The 22,212-nt window shown below is 61.9% G+C and overlaps 1 protein-coding gene across 2 annotated transcripts in view; it reads left to right on the top strand.

The window, feature by feature from the left end:
- Positions 1–22,212, top strand: part of GRAMD4 (GRAM domain containing 4) — a 52,084-nt gene that overhangs the window by 5,061 nt on the left and 24,811 nt on the right. Inside the window, exons 1-2 of one of the 2 annotated variants that reach the window (XM_058673265.1) lie at positions 6,065–6,149; positions 19,064–19,274. In XM_058673265.1, coding sequence (XP_058529248.1) covers positions 6,148–6,149; positions 19,064–19,274 — 213 coding nt within the window. In that variant the 5' untranslated portion in view covers positions 6,065–6,147. Of the gene's footprint in view, positions 1–6,064; positions 6,150–19,063; positions 19,275–22,212 lie in introns of those variants that run through there. The other variant, XM_058673264.1, reaches the window with a different exon arrangement.

The raw sequence follows: 22,212 nt of genomic DNA, 5'->3' as shown, positions 1-22,212 counted from the left end.
GCTCCCTCCAAAGTGGCCGTCTGCAGCCTTTGATGGTGCTGCGGCCCTTCTGGAAAATGCCATGGGTGCTTGGGGGTGGGGGGCACGGACTCCACCTCTGCCGGTGTGGGCTGCCCTTCATGTCCCTGGTACGGGGGCTGTGTCCTTGGCGAGGCACCCTGTGCACCCCAGCTGGGTCCTTGGCAAGGCACCCTCTGCACCCCGGCTGGGTCTTTGGCGCTGAGCTGGGGGCCAGGCCGCCCCCACTGCCCACCGATCCCTGGCCCTTGGGTGGTGTCTCAGGAATTCATGATGGCACAGAGTAGCATCAACTCTCCGGTTCCACCCAGTCCGAGGCCTAGAGCAGGGACTGGTTAAGGCTAGGGGTGCTGGTGACCCCTGTGGGAGGAGGGTGGTCCTGTCCTAGAGTGAGGCTGAGGCCCAGGCCAGCCTGCCCACCCACACCTCAGGCTGGGGCCAGTCCTGTTTCCCCCACCGACCCTGGCTCCCCTGCTCAGCCCCTCATGTCCTCTGTCCCGGTCCTTGCTGGGCCATGTTGCTGGGCCTTGCCTGCATTTGTGGCCTACTCAGTCCCCTGCAGTGGTCGGAGGCAGTGGAGTTGCCCTCTCCGGCTGTAGAGCCTCGCTGTACCTGTGGGCTCTTGGGCTCCCCACAGCTAAGCGGAAGGAGCTGACACTCCCTGGAGTGCCTTGGCCGCTTAAAGCCTGCAGTGGCCGGCTGAGTTCCTGCACGGTCATCCACACAATGGGTGGGACGCTGTACTGGATTGGGTCCCTGCTTGGCTTGCAATCTTGGCTTCCTGCTGAGGCAGACGCTGGGAGGCAGTGGTCATGGTTCAAGGGTTGGCATTCCTTGAGGGAGACCAGACGGACCCGGCTGCTCCACTTCCCATCCAGCTCCCTGCTTGTGGCCTAGGAAGGCAGTCGAGGACGGCCCAAAGCCTTGGGACCCTGCACCCACGTGGGAGACCAGAAGAGGCTCCAGGCTCCTGGCTTTGGATTGGCTCAGCTCTGGCTACTTGGGAGTGAACCAGTGGTTGGAAGATCTATCTGCCTAAAAAAAAAAAAAAAAAAAAAAAAAATTAAAAAAAAAAAAAAAAGATCTATCTGCCTTTCCAATAAATAATAAAATAAAACAAATCTTAAAAAAAAAAAAAGAAAAACCCAGATGGGCATTTAGCCTGGTGGTTAGGGATGGCCAGGTCCTGTATTGAAGCTTCTGGGTTGAAAGTCTGACTCGGCCCTGACCCCAGCTGACTACAGATGCTCACCCCAGGAGGCAGTGGGGGTGGCTCAAGTCGCTGGGTCCCTGGCTCCCAGCTTCCGCCTGGCCCAGCCCTGGCCACTGCGGGCATTGGTGGAGCGTCCCCAAGGCGGAACTGCCTGTCACTGTCACTTCAGTAAACCTGAGGACGCGGCCGCCACACCAGCCTCCTACCACACGCCGCAGGCCCCTGCCCTGGAAGACCAGGTCCTGCGTGGTCCGGCTCCTGGTCACTCTGTCCTGCATCACACCTGGCCAGGCTACTGGCCCCCAGCCCCGAGGTGCTCCTGGCAGGGGCGGAGCCACCCGCCTGTCCCTCTGAGGTCTGATACGGGGGTGGGGGTGGCAAGGGCGCAGGTGTGCAGTAGCCTGCAGTGCTGGCGGGGGTGGGGGCACACACCCCTGGCTCCTTCAGGCTGTCTTGTGTCCACCCCTCTCCTGTGCCCACCACCCTGGGGAGCCGGGAACGGCGCCTGAGCCCGTCCCAGGTCAGGGAGAAAGGTGACCTCGGCAGCCGCTGCCCGAGGCGTGAGTCATCTCAACTGTGTTTGTGAGGAAGAGGAGTGTGGGGTGTGCATCCGGGAGAGGGGATTGGGTGGGAGCTCACAGGCAGAGCCCCAGGAGGGCCCCTCCGTCAGGAGCCGAGCTGCGGCCCAGAGGCCACACCCCATGGCCTTACCCAGTGAGGCACAGGGCCGTGCCCTGGGAGGAAGTGACAGATGAGTCAGGGCTGACAGCTCCAGGCGCCAGGACTGCTCTGCGGGAGGGCGGGGCCCCGTCCAGCTCCTAGCCGCACCAGGGTCATGCCCTGTGTGGCTAAGGGTTGGTGGCAGGGCCTGGCGTGGGGGACGGGGCCGGGGTGAGGGGGACGGGCCAGAGGTGAGCAGGGCAGATCCTGATTGGAGGGGCACAGTGAGTGGCATCTTGAACAGGAGGCGTCCAGGGTCTCATGGGAAGCCTAGTGGGGAGGGGTCCTACTGGGCCCCGCCTGGGCTGTCCCAGCACCTCTTTCTTTTCTTCTTTATTTTTTAAAGATTTGTATGTTTATCTGGCTCAGTGTTACAGAGGGAGAAGGAGAGACAGAGATCTTGCATCTGCTGGTTCACTCTGCAGATGAACACGCTAGCCAGCATTGGGCCAAGCTGGAGCCAGGAACCAGGAGCTTTTTCCGTAAGGGTGCCGGAGCCCATGGGCTTGGGCCATCCTGTATTCACTGCTTCCCCAGGCCCATTAAGAAGGAGCTCAGTTGGAGGCGGAGCAGCTGGGACATGAGCCAGCGCCCATATGGGATGCTGGCATTGCAGGCAGCAGCTTTGCATGCTGTGCCACAACGCAGCTGCCCAGTGTCTCCATCCTGAGCTGGCAGACAGGTGGACGGGCCCTGGGGGGTTGGCCTGACAGGCCTTACCTGTTGCCTCTGCCCATCTGGTCGCCTCTTGGCATCTCCACCTTTCCTGACTGGTGAGAGCTGTGGGTGAGCCGGTGACTGAGCTGAGGTCCCTTGGAGCCATCATCTGTGCAAAGTACGCTGTCCCCACCCTGACTGACTCAGGTGACAAGTACATATCCTTCTGGGTCAGCATGTGTGTGTGTTTTACGTAAACTCATGAGCTCGTACTAGGATGAACAATCCTTGCACTATGTGCCCTGACGTAGAGTCCAGAGTGGCTGCCAGGTGCAGGTGCATTGCCTGTTGCTGATAGCCAGCACAGTCTGTTCAGGCCTGGCTGGACGTGGGCCTACAACCATGCAGTCACGGACGTGGGGACAAGCCCTGTGGATGTTAGGTTCAGGGCCCTCTGACGGGGGGGGGGGGACTGCCGCCTCCCTGCCAGCTTACCCCTTCCTCTCTGTAGACACCCACCTCGGCCCTGTTGGTGGACGGCGAGGGCTGTGTCCACGGAGGCTCGGCCCCGTGCAGGTGGACGGCGAGGGCTGTGTCCACGGAGGCTCGGCCCCGTGCAGGTGGACGGCGAGGGCTGTGTCCACGGAGGCTCGGCCCCGTGCAGGTGGACGGCGAGGGCTGTGTCCACGGAGGCTCGGCCCCGTGCAGGTGGACGGCGAGGGCTGTGTCCACGGAGGCTCGGCCCCGTGCAGGTGGACGGCGAGGGCTGTGTCCACGGAGGCTCGGCCCCGTGCAGGTGGACGGCGAGGGCTGTGTCCACGGAGGCTCGGCCCCGTGCAGGTGGACGGCGAGGGCTGTGTCCACGGAGGCTCGGCCCCGTGCAGGTGGACGGCGAGGGCTGTGTCCACGGAGGCTCGGCCCCGTGCAGGTGGACGGCGAGGGCTGTGTCCACGGAGGCTCGGCCCCGTGCAGGTGGACGGCGAGGGCTGTGTCCACGGAGGCTCGGCCCCGTGCAGGTGGACGGCGAGGGCTGTGTCCACGGAGGCTCGGCCCCGTGCAGGTGGACGGCGAGGGCTGTGTCCACGGAGGCTCGGCCCCGTGCAGGTGGACGGCGAGGGCTGTGTCCACGGAGGCTCGGCCCCGTGCAGGTGGACGGCGAGGGCTGTGTCCACGGAGGCTCGGCCCCGTGCAGGTGGACGGCGAGGGCTGTGTCCACGGAGGCTCGGCCCCGTGCAGGTGGACGGCGAGGGCTGTGTCCACGGAGGCTCGGCCCCGTGCAGGTGGACGGCGAGGGCTGTGTCCAGCTTGACCATTGGTCACCTTTCCTTCCAGAACCTTTTCTCTGCTGGGCCTGGCCCATGGCTGGCAGCTTGATGAATGCTACCTGTGCCTGCCCCCTGAGGGTGCCCCTCCAGGCAGGTGCTGTAGCTCTGGGGCCAGGTCCCAGGAGGGGACACGTGCTTCCCACTATGGTCTTCTCATTGTTTGCGTCACAGGTGTGTCAGGAGGGGCAGGTCGCAGTAAGTGGGTCATGAGCTGCCAGAATGGGTTCCAGCTGTCCCTAGACAACTCAAAAGCCAGCTGCCTAGGCCGGGCCATGCCACTGTCTGCCCTCCCCAGGACTGACCAGGCCACCATCCCTGCCCTGGGCTGACCAGCTGCTGTCCTCCCCTGCCCAGGGCTGCAGCTCCATTTCCCCAGTCTTGTGTCCTCACCTTCTTGGCACAGCTTCCTGGGACAGGTGCCACTTCCTGCCCAGCTTTCCACCAAGGGCCTGCCACCCACCTGGCAGCCTTCCAACTTGTCCCTCTTGTACATGGGCTGGGTGGGGTGGGAGATGAGAAGGGATGGGTCCAGGCGAGGGCAGTGGGAGGGACAGGAGTTGGAGGATGCCTGGACAGGACTGCGGTGGGCGGGGTAGTGTCCAGAGGAGGACAGGGAGGAGTGAGGCTGCTGGCCCTGTCCTTGGGAGATGGAGTGCACCCTCGCAGGAAGGGGCAGGGGCAGAGATGGCCAGGAAGAGAAGCTGGGTGTGGTCCCAGGACAGCTGGTCGGGCTGAAGACGGAGGCTGTGGGCTGCCCAGCTCTGGCAGAGGGGGAGAGCTTGCAGCTGCTGTGGGCTGCAGCCCCTGTGTTAGTGCCATGGTGTCCAGCAAGATGCCAACCCCTCAGTGGACCCAGAGTGAGGCAAGCGGGGAGGGAGCCGGGATCTGGCTATACCCCAAGGCCAGGCATGGGAGGCAGGGCACTCACAGGGCAGGGATGAGTGCACAGGCTCATGGGTAGACCCGTCATGGCAGGGAGCTCAGCGCTTCGGGCTGCTAGGGCAGTCCAGCAGGTCATCTTGGGGGACATGGGCTGTCATTGGAGGGCCACACCCCCTTCCATGTCTGTGGCCCTGCCGTTTCAGGCCTATGAAGGGGTCTTGTAGTCCTTGGGACATCTGGAAAGGTGAGGCAGCCCCTGGTCCGGGCCAGTGACCCTCTGGACTGCCAGGATCCTGACTGCTGACTTCCTTCCTGTCCTGCCACTTGCGTGTTCCTAGGGGCAGGGTGTGAGCAGGGCTTGGGGGAGGAGACTGAGGTGTGAGCCAGCAGGGAACCAAGGAGCCTGGAGTGTGTGGGTGATGGTCGCCCCCTCCCCGTGTCTGACAGGTGCAGCTGCGACTTGCCCAGGGCTGCAGAACTGGGCCTCCCACGCCCCCGGCCACTGAGGGTGGGCGTTGGGGAAGCAGGGGGTGTCGGCCATGAAGGTGGGCAGAGGCTGCCACCCGCGCTGGAATGCTGAGCCAGTAGAGCGGATAGATTTGCCTTCTCCAAGTCCACGCTGTCCAGGTGCTACCAGCACCATTGGAGCTGGTCATGCCGGGCTGCCTGGCCAGTGAGACTGCGGCCCAGCCAGGCCCTGCACTGTGCCCCGCCCCCCACCCAGAGGGATGCTGCCACCCTCTGTTGTGGGCAGGGCTTGGCGTCCTGTCTGCTGCGGGCTCATTCATGGCTGAGAGGTGGTAGCTTGCACAGGTGTGTGGGCGTCTGGGAGGACAGAGGTGGGCCATTTGGGACGGGGCGTGGGCTACCCAAGGCCATCTGTCCCCTTTGGGGTGGGCACTGGTGCCTCCTGGACTGTGGGCAGCGTTGAAAACCCTTTGAGTGGCTTTCGCCTCTTTGCTCAGCTGAGAGGTGGACCAGTTGCGTTTCCTTGCAGGCTTTGGAGATGAGGTCCAAGAGGCAGCTTTGTTGGCTGTTCCCCGGGGGCCATCTTCTAAGCCCCGGATGTCTGTCCGCTGCCGGCTGCTGCGGGACTGGGAGCCGCCAGCCAGCCCGGGTAACCTGCTGGTCTGGTTGAGCCAGGTCTCCAGCCGGCACTCCCCGCCCTGGGAATCCACTGTGGGGCCTGTAGGCTAGGCTGGGGAGAGCTGTTTCCCTCTGCTGCTGTGCTGGGGCACAGCCTGCTCTGGGCTCGGCCATCCAAGAGGACCCAGGAGCACCACCTTCCCAGGGAGAAGATGCCCGGGTGCCCCCCAGGCATGCAGGAGCGAGATGTGAGTGGCTGGCCTCGGCCCAGAGGAACTTCAGCTCTGTCCTCGCTCTCGCTCTCGCCTCTCCGATGCTCTCAAGTTTCAGGTGACATCTGGCATGGTTTTAATTAGGACAGCAAGAAGTGCAGCTTTCTTCCCAAGCTCCTATGCTGGGGGCGGATGAACAGGAAGGGCTCGGGTTTGGGGTTTGTTTTTGCCGCTCAGCTTGGAGTATGGCCCATCAGCACGGGTTGGGGATGCAAGGGGGGGCAGGCTGTCTGCTCGGTGGCATCTCTTGGGGTCCACTAGGGTTTACTGGGGCAGGCCTTGGGGTGAAGCTTTGATGAAATCTAGCACGCAGTTCGGGGTCTCCTGCTGCTCTGGAGGTGGGTGGGTAGAGCTGGGCGGAGTCCCCAGGCACACTTTGGCTCTCCTCGCCCCGGACGGTGGCTGAGTCTGGGTCCGTCTGCTCCTGCTTCCGGTGGGTACGGGGTTCCCGGTCCGTAGATGGCTGTGGGTATGGATTGAGGGGTGTGGGGGCCGGAGCCTGCTCTGAAGGCCAGGGTTGGGGGACCCCGGGTGAGACAGGACTTCATTCCACTGCAGCTCCTGGAGGGGTAGACATACCTGATACCAGAAATGGAGCCGCTGCTGAGGCCGAGCTTGGTGCCCCGGATGCCCCGATGGGCACGCTGGGCGGGAGGTGGGCGTGGGGGGGTGTAGGGAGGAGGTTGCTGGGATGCCAAGTCCTGCCTGGAGTGGGGGGTGTGGGGAGTGGGCTGGGCTGGGGCCTCAGGCTTCCCAGGCCCTGGAGACCGTCAGGGCACTGTGCAGGGCCAGGTTCTGGGACACCGTCCATCACAGAGGTGGGACCGAGACGAGGGTCGAGACTTCAGCAGGTGCAGTTTGGAGCCTGTGGGTGACCGATGGGGACAGCCTGGGCGTGGCTGCAGGATGAGTCCTCGCTCCTGGGGCTCCTCACAGGCCACACCGTCTTTTGTCTGTGCTCGTATATCAGGGTTTTATTGTGACCTTTAAAAAAGATGTCTACCTGTGAGTAAGTGCTTAAAAGGCAGTTATGACGTCTTCTGTTTGCTGGTTCACTCCCCAGATGGCTGCAGTGGCCAGAGATGGCTCCTTCAAAGCCAGGAGCCAGGAGCTTCCTCCAGTCTGCCACACAGGTGCAGGGTCCCAAGGTTTTGGGCCGTCCTCGACTGCTTTCCCAGTCCACAAGCAGGGAGCTGGATGGGAAATGGAGCAGCCGGGACACGAACTGGCGCCCATACAGGAACCCAGCATTGCAGGCAAAAAGCTTAGCCTCTTACACCAGAGCGCCAGCTCTTGTTTCTAACAGTTGAAATTATGACGTGCTGAATTCCAGGACGGCCTGTGCTCAGCTCAGCTCGTTGTGGATGCTGTCCAGCAGTCCTACTGTGCCCCTGTGCGGTCCCATGCATGTGCACGCTGGGAGGCTCAGCTGCTGCCAAGCCGGGGCCATGCCCCATGGGGACCCCACTTCCCAAGAGAGATGCTTAGGGCTGTCCTGCGATGTCACAGTGCCTGAAGGCCATGTCCACTTTGCCTGAAGCCACAGAGAGCTGAGCACAGAGGGACGACCTCAAGGGTTCGCGGGGGGCCGGGGGGGTGAAGAGCTTCGGTCCTACCAGCCACCTCCTGCAGCACCTGTCTAAGAAATGGATGTATTTACCCCGACTCCGGAGTTGGGGGCCCGTCGAGGGCTAATGGACTAAGCAGGGCACAGGTGTGGGGCCCTGGGAGGGATGAGGCCGGGTTCTGTCATCAGGGCAGGGCTCCCTCGTTGACCCTGTGGCTTTGTAAGGAGAGGAACGGAGGTGCAGGGAGCAGGTGCCATCTGGCTGTGTTGGGATTCTGCCAGGTACAGCCCCCGTGAGTCCCAACCATCACAGAGCTGACGAAGGTGGCCTCGTACCACCCTCTCCAAGGAGGGGATGCCACCCTGGTGTCGCACCGGCGTCGAGGGGAGAGAATCCTGCCTTGCATGCGTCTCCAAGCCAAGGGGGCGCAGGCTGCAGAGGTCTCCTTACTGTCCCAGGCTTCGACAGCCCCAGGCAGCATTTCACAGGGTGGCCCTGGCTCTCAGGTCCCCAGAACAGCTGCGAATGTGTGGGATCTGTCCTTGGGGACTGACTCGAGGAGGTGCTGTGCCTGCTGGGGACTCACCCTCACAGAGCCTGGGGGTGCAGCCTACCACGTTGGGGTGAGAGTTTCGCTGCAAGAGGGTGGGTGGAGCCCGACACGGTAGCCTAGTGGATGAAGTCCTCGCCTTGTACATGCCGTGATCCCATATGGGTACTGGTTCATGTCCCTGCTGCTCCACTTCCCATCCAGCTCCCTGCTTGTAGCCTAGGAAAGCAGTCGAGGACGGCCCAAAGCCTTGGGACCCTGCATCTGCATGGGAGACCCAGAATCCTGATTCCTGGCTTCGGATTGGCGCAGCTCCGGCTGTTGCGGTCACTTGGGGAGTGAATCATCGGATGGAAGATCTTCCACTCTGTCTCTCCTTCTCTCTATATCTCTGCCTTTCCAATAATAAATAAATAAATATACAAGAAAAAAGAGAGTGGGGTGCTAACCCTTGGCCTGTAGTGTAGGAGGCCCAACTGCCATCCCCCACCCAGCGGAGGGAGCCAGGGCCCACCGATGCCACATGCCATGCACACAGCCGCTCTGGTGGGTGCCAGGCTGTTCTCCCAGATGCATTAGCAGGGAGCTGAGTGAGAAGTGGAGCAGCCAGGACTTGAACCGTGCCAGTATGCGATGTTGGCATTGCCAGTGGCTTATCCCGCTGTGCCACAGCACCAGCCCCTAGTAGAAATAGTCTTGATTTCATGGGTCCCAAGGAAGGGGCCACACTTTAAGGGCCACAGGCTTAGGCGCTAGGAGAGGTTGTTTGTCACGGTGAGCTACAGTTACTTTTTCTTTTCCCACTTGATTTAACTCCTCATTTCTGTTATTTTACAAGTGGATTTTAAAGTCTACTGAACCGTGGAAGCGTTATCATATGCAGGATTCATAATTCAAAATTCTCCTGCCCCCAGCCCCGGTTCCCGTTCAGCAGTGGGTCGCTGTCAGTGGCAGGCCTGGGGTCTTGGAACCTGTTGGGCTTGGCTGGCAGTGCTGGGTGACTGTCCTCTGCCTGGGAGGGTGTGTCCTTCTGTAGAGGTGAACGCACCAGCCTCATTTGCGTATGTGAGGAGGGACTCCCTGAGTTTTGCAAGCAGCCCTCTAGGTGCCCCCCCTGCAGGACACCCACATGCCATCCTGTCTTCCCTGTGCTTGGGACCTTGGCTTCTTCGTGTGGCTTTTTTGTGACTGTGACTGTTGGTTTGAAACCTTGGATGAGAATATTCGTATATTTCTGAGGACACTAGCACTGAGTTTGGTGTTGGGAGTGTGTGTGTGGGGTGGGGTTGGTGTCTACACAGCTAGCTGATAACCCCAGTCATGGTAAAGTTTTGTTTGCTGGTCATTCAGCGGCACCTTGGGGAGTCCTTCACTGATGGGGCATGACTCTGGGCATTGCCCACTCTAGCAGGTATCTCCTCCACAGCAGCTCCGCCCACTCTAGCAGATGCCCCTTCCACAGACGCTCCGCCCATTCTAGCAGGTGCCCCTTCACAGAAGCTCCGCCCACTCTAGCAGATGCCCCTTCCACAGAAGCTCCGCCCCCTCTAGCAGGTGCCCCCTCCACGGAAGCTCCGCCCACTCTAGCTGGTGCCCATTCTACGGAAGCTCCTTAGGGCATGCCTGCAGCCTGGCAGAGCTGAGCTGTGTGTCCCACCCGGGGTAGGGACTGGAGCTACACCCCTCACATTCCCCTCAGGCAGGTTGTGGGTGAGGGGTGCCAAGCTGGCAAGTGCAGGTTAATCACCTTTTATCAGTGTCTGAGCTGTTTGCTTTTCCTCTGACGTCAGACTTTATCTTTGCCCATTAATCTGCTGGGCTGTTGGTCAATGGTAAGCAAATGCCCTGTGTGGGGTAAGTGCTCAGGTGAGCTTTCCAAGATTATTGTGTGTTTTTATCACTGTGGGTTTTGCCCAAGAGCAGTTTTTTGAGGTGCTGTGCCTTTTTTAAAAAAGTTTATTTGAACGTTCAGGTGAGAGTCCTTCCATCTGCTTGTTCACCCCCCAAATGGCCGCAATGGCACACCTGGACCCAGGAGCCCGGAGCTTGTTCTGGGTCTCCCATGTGGGTGCAGCGTCCCAAGGCTTGGCCGTCCTCTGCTGCTTTCCCAGGCCACAGGCAGGGAGCTGGCTGGGAAGCGGGGCAGCTGGGGCTCCAGCGGACACATCTGCAGCCCTGTGCCGCCTGCTGATCTGCCTGGTTTGAGACCCATGTTCGCGGCGTGTTCATCACCTCCTGCCCCACCAGCATCCTATATTTGTGTGCTTGATCCCTGATTGCCCTGCTTCCCACCCCCTCTGTACTGCTGTGCCCAGGGAGGCAGCCAACGGTGGCCCAGGTGCACCCCTGCACCCGTGAGGGAGACCCAGGAGGAGTCCCTGGCTCCAGGCTGCGTGGCCCAGCCCTGGCTGTGGTGAGCGCTGCTGAACAGCAGACAGAAGGGCCTGGTCTGTCTCATCCAGTCTCAGTCCCGTTGTTGTATTGCTGTCCTCGGTCGACCTGCAGGCCTTCGCCTTTCGGAGCTGGCCCTGGGGTCAACGCTGTCTCTTGACCAGTGGTTTGCTGGTCACTTCCCTCCGAGATGTTGCCTGGGCCACGGTTGTGTCTGGATGAACTCCTGCATGTTCTCCTGGGTCCCACAGCTCTCATCTCCCCGCCAGAAAGCACACACTCAGCTTGTCTGGCTAACCCTGCAATTTTTGTTATTGTTTAGGGTAGTCATTATTTTAACAACGTATTTATGTATTTGAAAGAGACAGAGAGGACCTTCCCATGTCTCCAGACAGCTACAACAAGCCTGGAGCCAGGGGCTTCTTCCGGGTCTCCCACGTGGGAGCAGAGGCCCAAGGACCGTCCTCTGCTGCTTGCCCAGGCCATGAGCGCGAAGCTGGATTGAAACCGGGGCCCACATGGGACTGCAGTGTCTTGCTGCCCTACAGTGCTGGCTGGCCCTGGGCACCTCTGTCACTGCATAAACTGTGGTGAAGTGTCTACCGTCTGCTGTTGACCATCAAGTGCCCGGTCAGCACCTCAGTCCCCTCCCCTACATTCCCCTTCTCCCTCCCCCTCCCCTTTGTCCTCCCCTTTCCGCCGCCTCCCCTTCCCTCCACTGCCCTCCTCTCTCCTCCCTCACCTCTTCCTTTCCTTCTTTGCTTCCCCTGGTGGACCTACCCCCTTCCTGGAGCCTCCGACCCAGACTCATGTGGGAACCGTAGTCTTCTGTGAACTGTGACAGAGTTGGGGGGCCCTTGGGGGTGTGCGGTGAGGACACGGCTGTGAGCGGATGAGCTCAGGCTAGGCGGGGTGGGGGGCATGGACTCGGGAACGCCCTCCCTGCGCCTCTCCCCCGCAGCTGTCAGCACTGCCCGGTGAATCCAGCTGGCTTTCTCTCTGCCCGTGGCCCGGGCCGTGGGTGCCTCATGGATGCTCCTGCCCCCTGGTGAGCAGGGCTGTGTCCCACACTGGGCACCCCGCCTGCAGCCGTGGTCAGGCGGCCCTGCGTGGAAAGGACCTGGCGTGCAGTGGAATCAAGGTGGGATTGTGGGTTTGGGAGCATTTCCCCGGGGCAGTGGGTCGCTGGGTGACAGGTGCCGGCCACTTGGAGGGCTCGGGGTCTGTGTTTGCAGTGTTTCGTTCCTTGGACCCTAGTTTTCAGCAGAGGGCTCAGAACCCTCCCCACTGCTGTGTCTGCCTTGGTGGGGGTTGGGTTCCTGGTTTTGTGGGCAGCCGTTCTGGTCATGGGGGCTAAATGTAGGTCCCAGCTGGGCCACGTTAAGGAGTTAGGCGTGGCCAGGAGGGGTGGGGTTTGGAGGCTGACTGGGGCTGGGCTCACTTGGGCTGTGCATGGGGCCTCATGGGTTCCCGTGTGCTGGCTGTGGCCAGGACCAGCCACTCCTTTGCCATCCACAAGGCTCACCGTCCATTGTGTACCAGGTTGCATGCTGGGTCCAGGGATATGGATGCCACGTGCAGGCGGCTCCCTGGGCAGGTGGGCAGCCTGCACGGGAGGGGTCAGGCTGTCCCGTGGGGTCCACATCCTTGGTTGGTCGCTGGAATCTGAGGGGCACCTTTCCGAGCCCTGGACAGACCTCTGCAGGCAGCTTCCGCTTCCAGGGCTGCCCCACCTGGCTGGCCTCTCCACCTCCGATAGGAGCCATGCTGCCCAGGCGCGGGCACGCTGCCCAGGTGGAGCGTGGTGGAAGTGAGGTTCTCACACCCCGATTTTTCTAGCTCCCAGGACTGTCAGGCAATCCTAGCGTTGCATTGGCCACACCGGGTCCCCACCTTTCCTTGACATGCATGGTGGGTGGTCAGGTCTGCATGCGTGTGTGTGTGTGTGTGTCGTGGGACGCTTGGGCTGTTGGGCATGTAACCTGAGGCCTCTGCGAGGGCTGTTGGGTTGTTTGCCTGCCCAGCCGGCCCAGGCAGTGGTCCTGCTAGGCACTCAGTGCCCTGAGATGCCTGACTGGCCTGCCTGTTTCCGCAAGGTTTGATGGATAAATGTTGGCACTCAGCCATGCCGTCTGCTGCCGGCAGCTGTGGGGAGCTGTCCAGGACCTGCAGGGTCACCGCGTCTCTTCTATCCCCAGCAGCTGGCAGCCCAGCGACAGGAAACCAGGGACCCAGGGGATCCGGAGGGCACCTCTTTACGGCTGCCTCATTGGTTGGTTCTTACCCGGGAAAGACTTGGAAGTCAAGCGTTCCCGCGAGAAAAAAGCGGACTTGCCGGTTACCAGCTTCGTGTGGTCGCTCACACAATCCCAAGGGTTTTGTCGACCAACGTGAGACTTAGCTGCTGCTTTTTAAAGATTTCTTTTATTTGTTTGTAAGGTAGACAGAGAATTTCCGTCTGCTGGTTCACTCCTTCAAATGGCCCCAACGGCCAGATCCTCTTGCAGGTCTCCGACGTGGGGCAGGGGCCCGAGCGCTTGGGTCAGCTCTGCTGCTTTTCCCAGGGTGTCAACTGGCATCTGGATGGGTTGTGGAGCTGGGACTTGAACCGGTGCCGACATGGGGTGTTAGTGTTGCAGCGACAGCTTCACCTGCTCTGTCAGAGTGCACGCATGCTGGCTCCCCGCCCCTGCCTTTTTTCTTCCAAAGATTTAGTTTGTTATTTATTCGACAGGAGGGAGAAAAGGTGGGAGTGATTATGGACAGCTCTTAATTTGCTGCAGCACCGTGCCAGCTTCTCTGTTTAAGCAGGTGTCTCCGTGGCCGCCTGCCTGCCTCCCTCTCCGGTCTCCTAGGCAGAAGGGCCTGTGAGCCGCAGTGTGGGGGAGGCCGGGGGGCAGTGCAGGGCGAGCTTGCTCCTTCCTCTGCACCCCTCCCTTGTCAGCGCTCAGCCTGTGACTGGATGGGGAGGCGTGGTGGAGGCAGGCCTTGTGGGGCTGTCACTCTCCCTGCCTGCCCTGGGCTGAGGTGTTGGCTGTGGGAGGAGTCCTGGTGCCATGGTCGCCATGCACCCAGATACAGGCAGTGTCCCGAGTGCGCTGGGGAAGGGCTCTTGTCCCTGGTGTTGGGGGTGCTTCAGGGTGCACAGGGAGGCAGGGTGCTGCGCCTGGGTCCTGAGCTGGGGCCTTGTGTTGCGGCTCCCCCCAGGGTCGCCGCGGGTGTGGGCCCTGACTGAGCCAGGTGGGCGTGTGTCCTCACTTCCACCTACAGGCTGCCATCGGGGAGGTGGGACTGGGCCTGACCTGGACAGCCTGGCTGAGGAAGCCTCACTCCCCACCCTTTGGGGGTGCCCAGTGATAGATTGGGGGGCACAGAGCTGGGGCGAGACCTGAGCCTGGTGTCTGATGTTGCCCAAGGATCTGCCCACATTGTGGGTTGGGGTGCTGTGTTCTCTGGCATACCCTCGGGGCCCTTGCTGGGCCTGTGGGAAGATGCTGGGCTTCGCTGTAGGGTGAGGAGGGGTGTGCTGTGTCTACCGCCCTTGGGGTCACCTTGGAGGGGGCAGGATGGGGCACTGGGGTTTGGGTGGGGTGCCCTGGGTGCCGAGGTCAGGGCACGAGTCCGGATGTCCCTTCCTGCTGCTGCCTGCGCTCCTGGCCTGCACGGCCTGCCTGCTGGGGAGGGGCTGAGTGGGCGAGCTCTGAGGGTTACTGAGCCCTGCTCCCTGCACCGCTGTGGAAACTTTGGGAGAGGGAGTCTGGGGCAGCATATCTAGTCGTAAGAGCAGAAGCGTTTTCAGAAACGCTGGAAGGCAGGCGCTGAAGGTGATTGCCCTGGTGGCTGCGAGTGCGTCTCGGCCGGAGTGCTGGCGCTGGTGTCCAGCCGTGTCTCCAGCCCGCATCCAGTTTTCTGCCTGGGCAGAACGAGGGGAGGGGGCACGGGGCAGTGACCGAGCACTTGGGTTTGCACCATTCATGTGGGAGGCCAGGGCAGTGTGTGCCCAGACCCAGGCTGTGGCCCCAGCCCTGGCCACTGCACACATCTGGGGATGAACCCATGGGTGGAACTTGCTCTGTCTCTTCCTGTCAGATACATGATGGAAAATGAAAGGCTGTGAGCTTGCCATGACATGAGGCAGACCCCATGGCGTGGCGGATGCTGGCCGCCGGCCAGGGTGGGCTGTGAACACCCAGGGAGAGGGCAGGTGGGACGAATGGGGCTCCCATCTCAAGCTGTGGGAGGAAGTGGGGAGGGTGTTGTCCTGTGTGAGCCAGCCCGGTTGGTGGAGCTGGGCTGTGCTGTGGTGTAGGGGCCAGCGGGGGCCAGCGAGGCGTCCCCAGGGAGCCAGCTGGCTGCCTGCCGTGGTGGCTTTGCTGTGCCTTTTACACACATGTGCTTTGGCCAGTGGTGCCTAAGCTGCTGCTACTCCAGGGCACTGGTTGAACACCCACCAGCTCGCCCACTGCCCTGCTGTCTTCGCTGGGCCCCGTGGTCATGGAGTCACTGGCCTCTGAGCCTGCCCTGGGCACCCTGGAGCACTCACTTGACCATGGCTGGACCCGACAGCACCCTGAATGCTTCCTCAAGGGAAGGAAGTTGGCTGTCTGCCAGGGGACGCCTTGGAGTTGGGTTCCTGATGGAATCCCTTTGGGGAGTTGGGCGTGGGCAGGACCCAAGGATAGAGTCCAGGACACACGTTCCTCTGCTCTCAGGTCCAGGCTGGGGGTGGGAGGCAGCCTGAGCAGGTGGGGGTTCTCAGCACACCTGCTTCTGCAAGTTTTCTGGGGCTTTTCTTAGGTCACCTGGCCTCTGCTGATACAGGCCCCTTGGGAGCAGGGCCTGGTGTCACAGCAACCCCAGGAGGGCCATGGCAGTTCAGGCAGGCCCAGCGCAGCCCTCAGGCACCCTGGGAGGGGGTTGGGGTCTCACTGGGTGGGACAGTGTCGAGGGAAACCTTGGCCTAGGTGCTGTAAATGCAGGCCTGGCGTCTGCAGTGCTCTGTGGAGAGGGGGCTTTGTAAGGCAGGAACAGGTGCCGGAGTGGGCTGCCGGAGTGAGGCCACATCATGTCCTGTGCCGAGGGACAGGATGGGGTCATCTGCAGCCCCGGGGCCTCCAGGATCCAAACCTGGCCAGGGAGAACTGGCTCGATCCTGTGGGAATATGTGGCAGCGGGTGGAGCTGTGTGTGCCTTCGGGACCGTGGGCAGTTGGGGAGTGCCGGCGCGTGACCCTAGCCTTGGGGCCCCGGAACCCGCTGTGGCTCCACCCTGCCTCCCCAGGGGCCAGGGTGGTGGGAGCCATATTCACCAAGGATGAGTAGGTCCTGCGTAGTCCCCGGGAGTCCCCAGGGCGTTGCTTAGCAGCGGGGCCACCGTCCCATGGGAGAGCGGACGGAAGGAGTGCCAGGTGATGAGGGTGCGCCCCGGGGAACTGTGAGAGGGGCTTCTGCTGGGTGGGCTGTGGAGGGACTGTGGCGCAGGGCAGGCACGGGGCCAGGAACCCCTCCCCCTCCCCCAGTTGTGGGCTGGGGAGGGGACCCAGTCTTTTGTGGCTTCCAGCCCGGGGCTGCCAGACACTGCCTCCTTTGTGCCCAGAGCAATTCAGTGGGTTTGTAAAGCAGCGCGGGGCAGACTCCATCCTGTGTGCAGAGAGCAGCACAGAGCCCGGCCATCCTCTGCCTGCTCTGCCCAGCCCCAGCTCCTAGAGGCCCCAGGCGGCAGGTGCCACCCTCTGGGTGCTGGGAGCAACAGGTCGCAGGAGCAGGTGCTGAGGTAGCTGTAACCGAGGGCGTTGGGGAGCTGCCGTTTCCACGTGGAGGTATGGGGGAGAGGGTCTCTCGAAGGACTGCGGGAGCCAGGGCCACAGCCCCGCCTGCCCCGAGCAGGTCCCTTGTCACCTCCTGTTCTGCAGGGCGCTGGTCGAGGGTCCTGTGAGTGAGGGTGAGACCTCCTGCGGTGTGCTGGGGCTTGAGAGGCTGGGCATGCTGGGAGCTGCAGAGCTGCCCAGGTTGGCTGGAGTGACGGGTGGACAGCCAGGAGAGGGAGGGCACTGGAGGAGGTCAGCTTGGGCTTGCCACACCTGCCCCCTGCATCAGCTGTGTCCTTGGTCTTGTCCTCTGTGTTTTGCGGGGTCCATGGCGTATCCCCAAACTCTCACACCTGCACCTGCCCTTGTAGTCTTACTTGAAAATCTTGTTTGCCGATGTCCTGGCTTAGCGGGTGCAGGTGTGGACACGGAGCCCCCTTTCCTGGCCAGCCACCGTGCTGTCCGGGGGTCGCGCTTGCTGACGACAGTGTGAAGGCTCAAGGAGGCAGGAGGTCCTCCGGGAGCCCTTGCTCTCGTGGGCTGGGTGTGTGGGCGCCCTCCCCGAGGCGGCTGAGGCCGGGCGCACACTGCATTCTGATGGTGGTGTCTTTGTGTGTCATGTGCGCTTGCTGGAGCTGAATGTGGAGGGTGACAGTCCCAGGCCCCGAGGAGCTGTCTGCCCAGAGCCCTGTAAATAGCTCAGGGCCCCCAGGCAGCCCTCCTGGGCTGCTGCAGCTGCTCCCCCCAGAAGGAGGACCCCACTGGGCACGGTGAGGAGAGGAACAGGGGGTCACGTCACCCCGCCTGCTTGCGGTGTGCATGGTGCCTGGGGCTGGGAAGTGGAGCGCTGAGCTCTGCTGGGTGGCGACGGCAAGCGGCCCTGCAGGGGCCCCTCCCTGACGGGTGGCGGAGCAGGTGCCACTGCTCTGAGATTTTATTCTTGTGTCCAAATGAAGACTTGCTTCTCCCAAGGGACTCGTTCAAGGACCCAGTCTCCTTTTTTTTTTTAAATGTTTATTTTAAAGATAGACTTACAAGGGGGCTGGGCTGGTGCAAAGTCTCAAGGGCTAATCCTCTGCCTGCAAACACCAGTACCCTTATGGACGTGGGTTCATGTCCCAGCTGCCCCAGCACCTACGTGGGAGTCTCCAGAAGGTTCCTGGCTTCAGATTGGTTCAGCTGCAGCCACTGCAAACCAGCGGATGGGAGACCCTTCTCTCTGTAAATCTGCCTTTCCACTAATAGGTACGTCATATATGTATAAATCTTGCACTTACAGAGAGGAAGAGAGCTGCTGTCCATTGGTCCACTTCCCAGTGACCCCAAAGCCTGGACTAGCCCAGGCTGATTCCAGGAAGCAGGCGCTCCACCGGGTCTCACGGATGGGGCAGGGCCCCAAGCGCTTGGGCCATCCTCAGCTGGGTCAGAAGTGGAGCAGCTGAGTCGTGAACCGACGCCCACGTGGGGTGCTGGCATCCCAGGGAGCAATGCTGGTTCCCCCACTTTCCTTCTGTGTTGTAAAGCCCACCCCACCGGTCTGCAGTTCCTGGGGTGACGTTTTTCCCACGTGGCCACCATGCGTCCCTGGTCTCATGAGCCGTGGACCTGCCCTCCTCCAGCGTTGCTCGCCCCTGGACTTTGGAGGGGAGGCAGGTTGCCAGCACCTCTGGGAGGGCAGGCCCCCATGCGACAGCCATTGCAAGGCTGTCGGGTAGCCGGGGCAGGAAAGGTGGTGGTTGCTGACACGTTTGATTGGTCTGTGAAGGCGGGGACCGGTGACCAGCCCGGGAGGCTGGCATACAGATCCCTGTGCTGTCCTGTCAGGGCACAGTTCCCGGCTGGGCTCAGAGGAACACTGGGTCTCCCCCAAGCTTGGGGACAGAGGCCCAGTGACCCGGCAGGTGTCTCCCCTCCCTCAGGGGTCTCCTCACACCCTCCACCACGGGTCCCCCCACCACGTGGATGCCCAGCTGCGACACCGGGTGACGAGGGTGGCAGTGGGCTGTGGTGTTAGTGTTTGTCCCTGCCCCGCCTGAGTGCACACACCATCCCAGCTCAGGAGGGTGTGGGTGGCTGGACGGGCTGGGGGCGGGGTCCCCAGGTGCCACCCCGCCCTGGGTGCCCTGGTGTAAATGCGGATTCAGGATCCACGTCCTGTGTGCGTCAGCCTGTCACTTGCACTTGGAGTGAACCCGTGCCAGGCTCCTGAGGCAGCCTGTCCTGGGTGAGGCCTGAGCCGGCAGCCGTGGCGTGGAGGTCGGGCCAGGTGCAGTGAGGCCAGAGAGTCTGCTGGGGCGGCCTTGGAGTGGACGCCTAGCCCTTCCCGGGCAGCGCTGGCCACCAAAGCCTTGGCTTTTGTTCTTGACAGGAGAGAGGCAGGGTCGCCTCTCTCACTGCAGCCTGCAGGAGCGCCCCCTGAGGGACGTGGGTTCCCCTCCTCCCTGCTGGGCAGCAGGTGGCCGGGCAGGCCAGGCTGGGCCTGGTGGGGTCTGCGGGCCCCAGGGTCTCCAGCTGCCCCATCCTGTGCTGGCCCCTGGGCAGCGCATGTGTGACCAAGTCCCACCTCCTCCTCCAGGGAGCCCGCCCGTCATGTTAAGGGAAAGCAGCGCGGCTCGGTGCTGAACATGCTCAGACGACTGGACAAGATCCGGTTCAGAGGTCACAAAAGAGAGGACTTCCTGGATCTCGCCGAGTCCCCCAACGCCTCGGACACCGAATGTGGAGACGAGATCCCCGTGAAGATCCCGCGGACCTCAACCCGCGACAGCGAGGAGCTCCGGGACCCCGTGAGTGCCCCTCCCCGGCCGAGCGGGCCTGGGCGCCGCCCGCCTCATCCTGCCTCACGCCTCCCTGCCTGGCCAGACCTGCCGTGCCCGGAGTGTGTCCTGCAGTTGCATTTTGCCAGCTCCGATATTCTGTTTTGTTTTATTTTTGTGTCTGGCAAACTCTTCACACGGAAGTGACCCCTGGGAGTCTCGGCCCAGGGACGGGCATGGGCAGGAAACTTCTGTGCCCATACGTGTGTCCCTGACTCCTGATGGCTGACCACCCTCTCCTGTCATACTGTGACAGCAAATACAGCGAAACCCCTGCAGCCAAAGCATAGGCCCCGCCTTCCAGAAGGTTCTAACACAGCCAAGAGTGGCACAGGTGGACCAGGCACCAAGCTGGCTCTCCAGGGCCCCTGCCTAGCTAGGTGGGACCTCTGGGCTCACTGCTGTGGGCACGCCTGCTCAAGGCTTCGCTGCTGCCATCCCTAAGCCATCCTGTGCCAGGTGTGGGTGACCCGCCCTGCTGCTGCCTGTCCCAGCCCTGGAGCTGGTGTGGGCAGCCTAGGTGGGCGGTGAGCCCCCACCTTGCCACTTCCTGTGCTGGCCCTGGAGCCTGTGTGGGCAGCCCAGGTGGGAAATGAGCCCCACCTTGCCACTTCCTGTGCCGGCTCTGGAGCCTGTGTGGGCAGCCCAGGTGGGTGGTGAGCACCTGCCGTCCTGGCTACTGGTGTCAGTTGGTTGTGTGTCTACTCCGGCAGGAATGAATAATTTACTGCAGGGCCTCCTGGAAGCCTGGCTGCTGCCTGTGCTGCTGCACACGTGGGTGGGTGTCGGCTTCCTGCAGAGAGCAGTGGGTGTTGTTCAGATGCCCGTCTCTGGCCTCGGAGTGCCGGGACTGCCTTGGGAATCCCCTGCCCCCTACACGTGTGCCCAGCTCTACAGCCAGGGGGCCTGAGCTGGGCTGCCCTACCTCGCTCTGCTCCTCTGTCACTGTTAGCAGGGTGGAGGTGTGGCTGGGCCTGGAGCTGGCCCTCCTCTGTGTGTGCTGTGTCTAAGGGGTCGGGCTGCCTCCTGGGCCCCGGCGCCTGCCCCACCCCCACAGGGGCCGTCCCCTGCCTCACTGTGCGTCTGAACAGCTCACCTGCCTGCCCTCACATGCAGCTGCTGGCCTAGCAGGGACTGGATTGTTTTTAATTTAACTTGATTTTATTTTATTTTTAATATTGCTTGCATAGTTCAGAGGGATGCATGCCCGTGTCGGTCTCTGATCAGAGTGGTGTATAGAGGAAGGGGGTAGACAAATGTTTAATTTTTTTTTAATCTGCAGTGGGGAACAAGACCACACAGCACAAAGATGGGGGGCATTCCTTTGATGCTGCCTTGGAGAACCCAGTTTGGGGAAGAGTGTTCTGGGGGTGTGACTGGAGTGGTTTTGATAGTTCTGAGAAGTTGTTGATCTTGTAGCTCCAGGGTTGAGTAAATCTTTCCCAGGTCCGTTTGCTGCCCAGGTCCGCGTTACTGCGTCCGCAGACCCAGGAGCTGCAGAGCTTGGCCAGGAGCTGGTCCAACCTGCTTTCTGTCCTCTGATTAGGCACTTGATGTGTGGGGATGGAGGACTGCTGGGCCTGGGGGAGAGGTGTGGGCGGAAGTGGGCAGTGAAGTCCCTGTCTGAGGTGACCACCACCACGAGGGTGGAGGGGTAGGAAACAGGATAGGATCCCCAAGGGTGGTGCGAGCCCCAGAGGATCGGGCTCCGGCTTGCTTTAGGTGGAGAGGGGGCTGGGCCACTCTGCAGGCCTCGGTGTGCGTGGACAGACGCAACACTGAGCTCCCCCGGCCCCAGCTCCCCGAGCAGCCTTGGGAGGCTCCTGAGCACGGGTCCTTTGCCCAGGGAACTGCTGACTGTCTGCCTGTCCGGCTGCCTCTTGCACCAAGGGATCCTGTGTGTGCCTGCGGGGTGCACAGCCTGGGGACTGTTTTAGGATTGCACCTTTCCCCCATTGGACAGATAAGGAGACTAAAGTCCTGGTACCTGAAGTCACGCCATGAGGCGGTGGCAGGCCCAGGCCACATCTGGGCTTGGGGTCCCCGGCTGGGCCTCCGCCAAGCCTGCAGGCCTCCTTGCTTGCCTTCTGCCTGCGTAACAGGTGGGCCGTGCCAGGACTTGGTGACTGGGGTGTTTCCTGTGGGCACAGAGCACTCCCTAAGGAGGTCTCCTTCTGACCACAGGTCTCCCGGGCTGGCCGTGTGGGGGCTAAGTCTCCTGGGGTAGGGCGAGGACTGCTGGCTTGCCCCCCGCCTTTATGTGTGGTGGCACTGCGGCTCTGGCTTACTGACATCTCTTCTGGTGGGCGGTGCTGGATGCCTGCTTGCTCGTGGCCTGGGGCACGTGGCTGGTTTGACACCCATGCAAGGGCGTGCAGACTGGGATGTGTCTGGCCTCGAACCAGTCCAGGTAGGAAGCAGAAGAGCAGCGAATGGGGTGTCCCACCCTGCGGAGCAGGTCAGGTGAGGACAAGGAGGGTTCAGACAGGAGCCAAGTGCCAGCCAGGGTCATTGCCCAGTGGCTAGAGCTGCCCAACTTGGCAAGTGGGGTGAACTGGTACTGAGTAGCTGGAAATTTTGAAAGTATGTGCAAGGAAAGCAAGCTGAACATCCTGCTCAGGCGAGCAGGGCAGTCCTCTCGTGGCCCCTTTAAAATGTACCACTGTCACCTCCTCCAGTCACTCCTGTCCAGGTGGCTCGCCCAGCTTCCTCCCCCGCTTCCCCGCCCCCCGGAGGATCTGAGCAACCATGGCAAGGGCTGGGCAGGGCCTGGCTCGGGGCTGGTGGTGCTTGGCACAGAGGGTGTGTGGGCAGTTTGTTGGGCTGCACCATGTGCAAGCCGCCATCATGGGGCCTCTGGGGAGTTCTCCCTGGCTTGCTCAACGCCTTCCTGGGGCTTGAGACTGAT

The sequence above is a fragment of the Ochotona princeps genome, chromosome 15, assembly GCF_030435755.1.
Source record: "Ochotona princeps isolate mOchPri1 chromosome 15, mOchPri1.hap1, whole genome shotgun sequence".
Classification (NCBI taxonomy): domain Eukaryota; kingdom Metazoa; phylum Chordata; class Mammalia; order Lagomorpha; family Ochotonidae; genus Ochotona; species Ochotona princeps.
The sequence above is the reverse complement of the archived record's forward strand: the minus strand, read 5'-3'. Positions and strand labels throughout refer to the sequence as shown.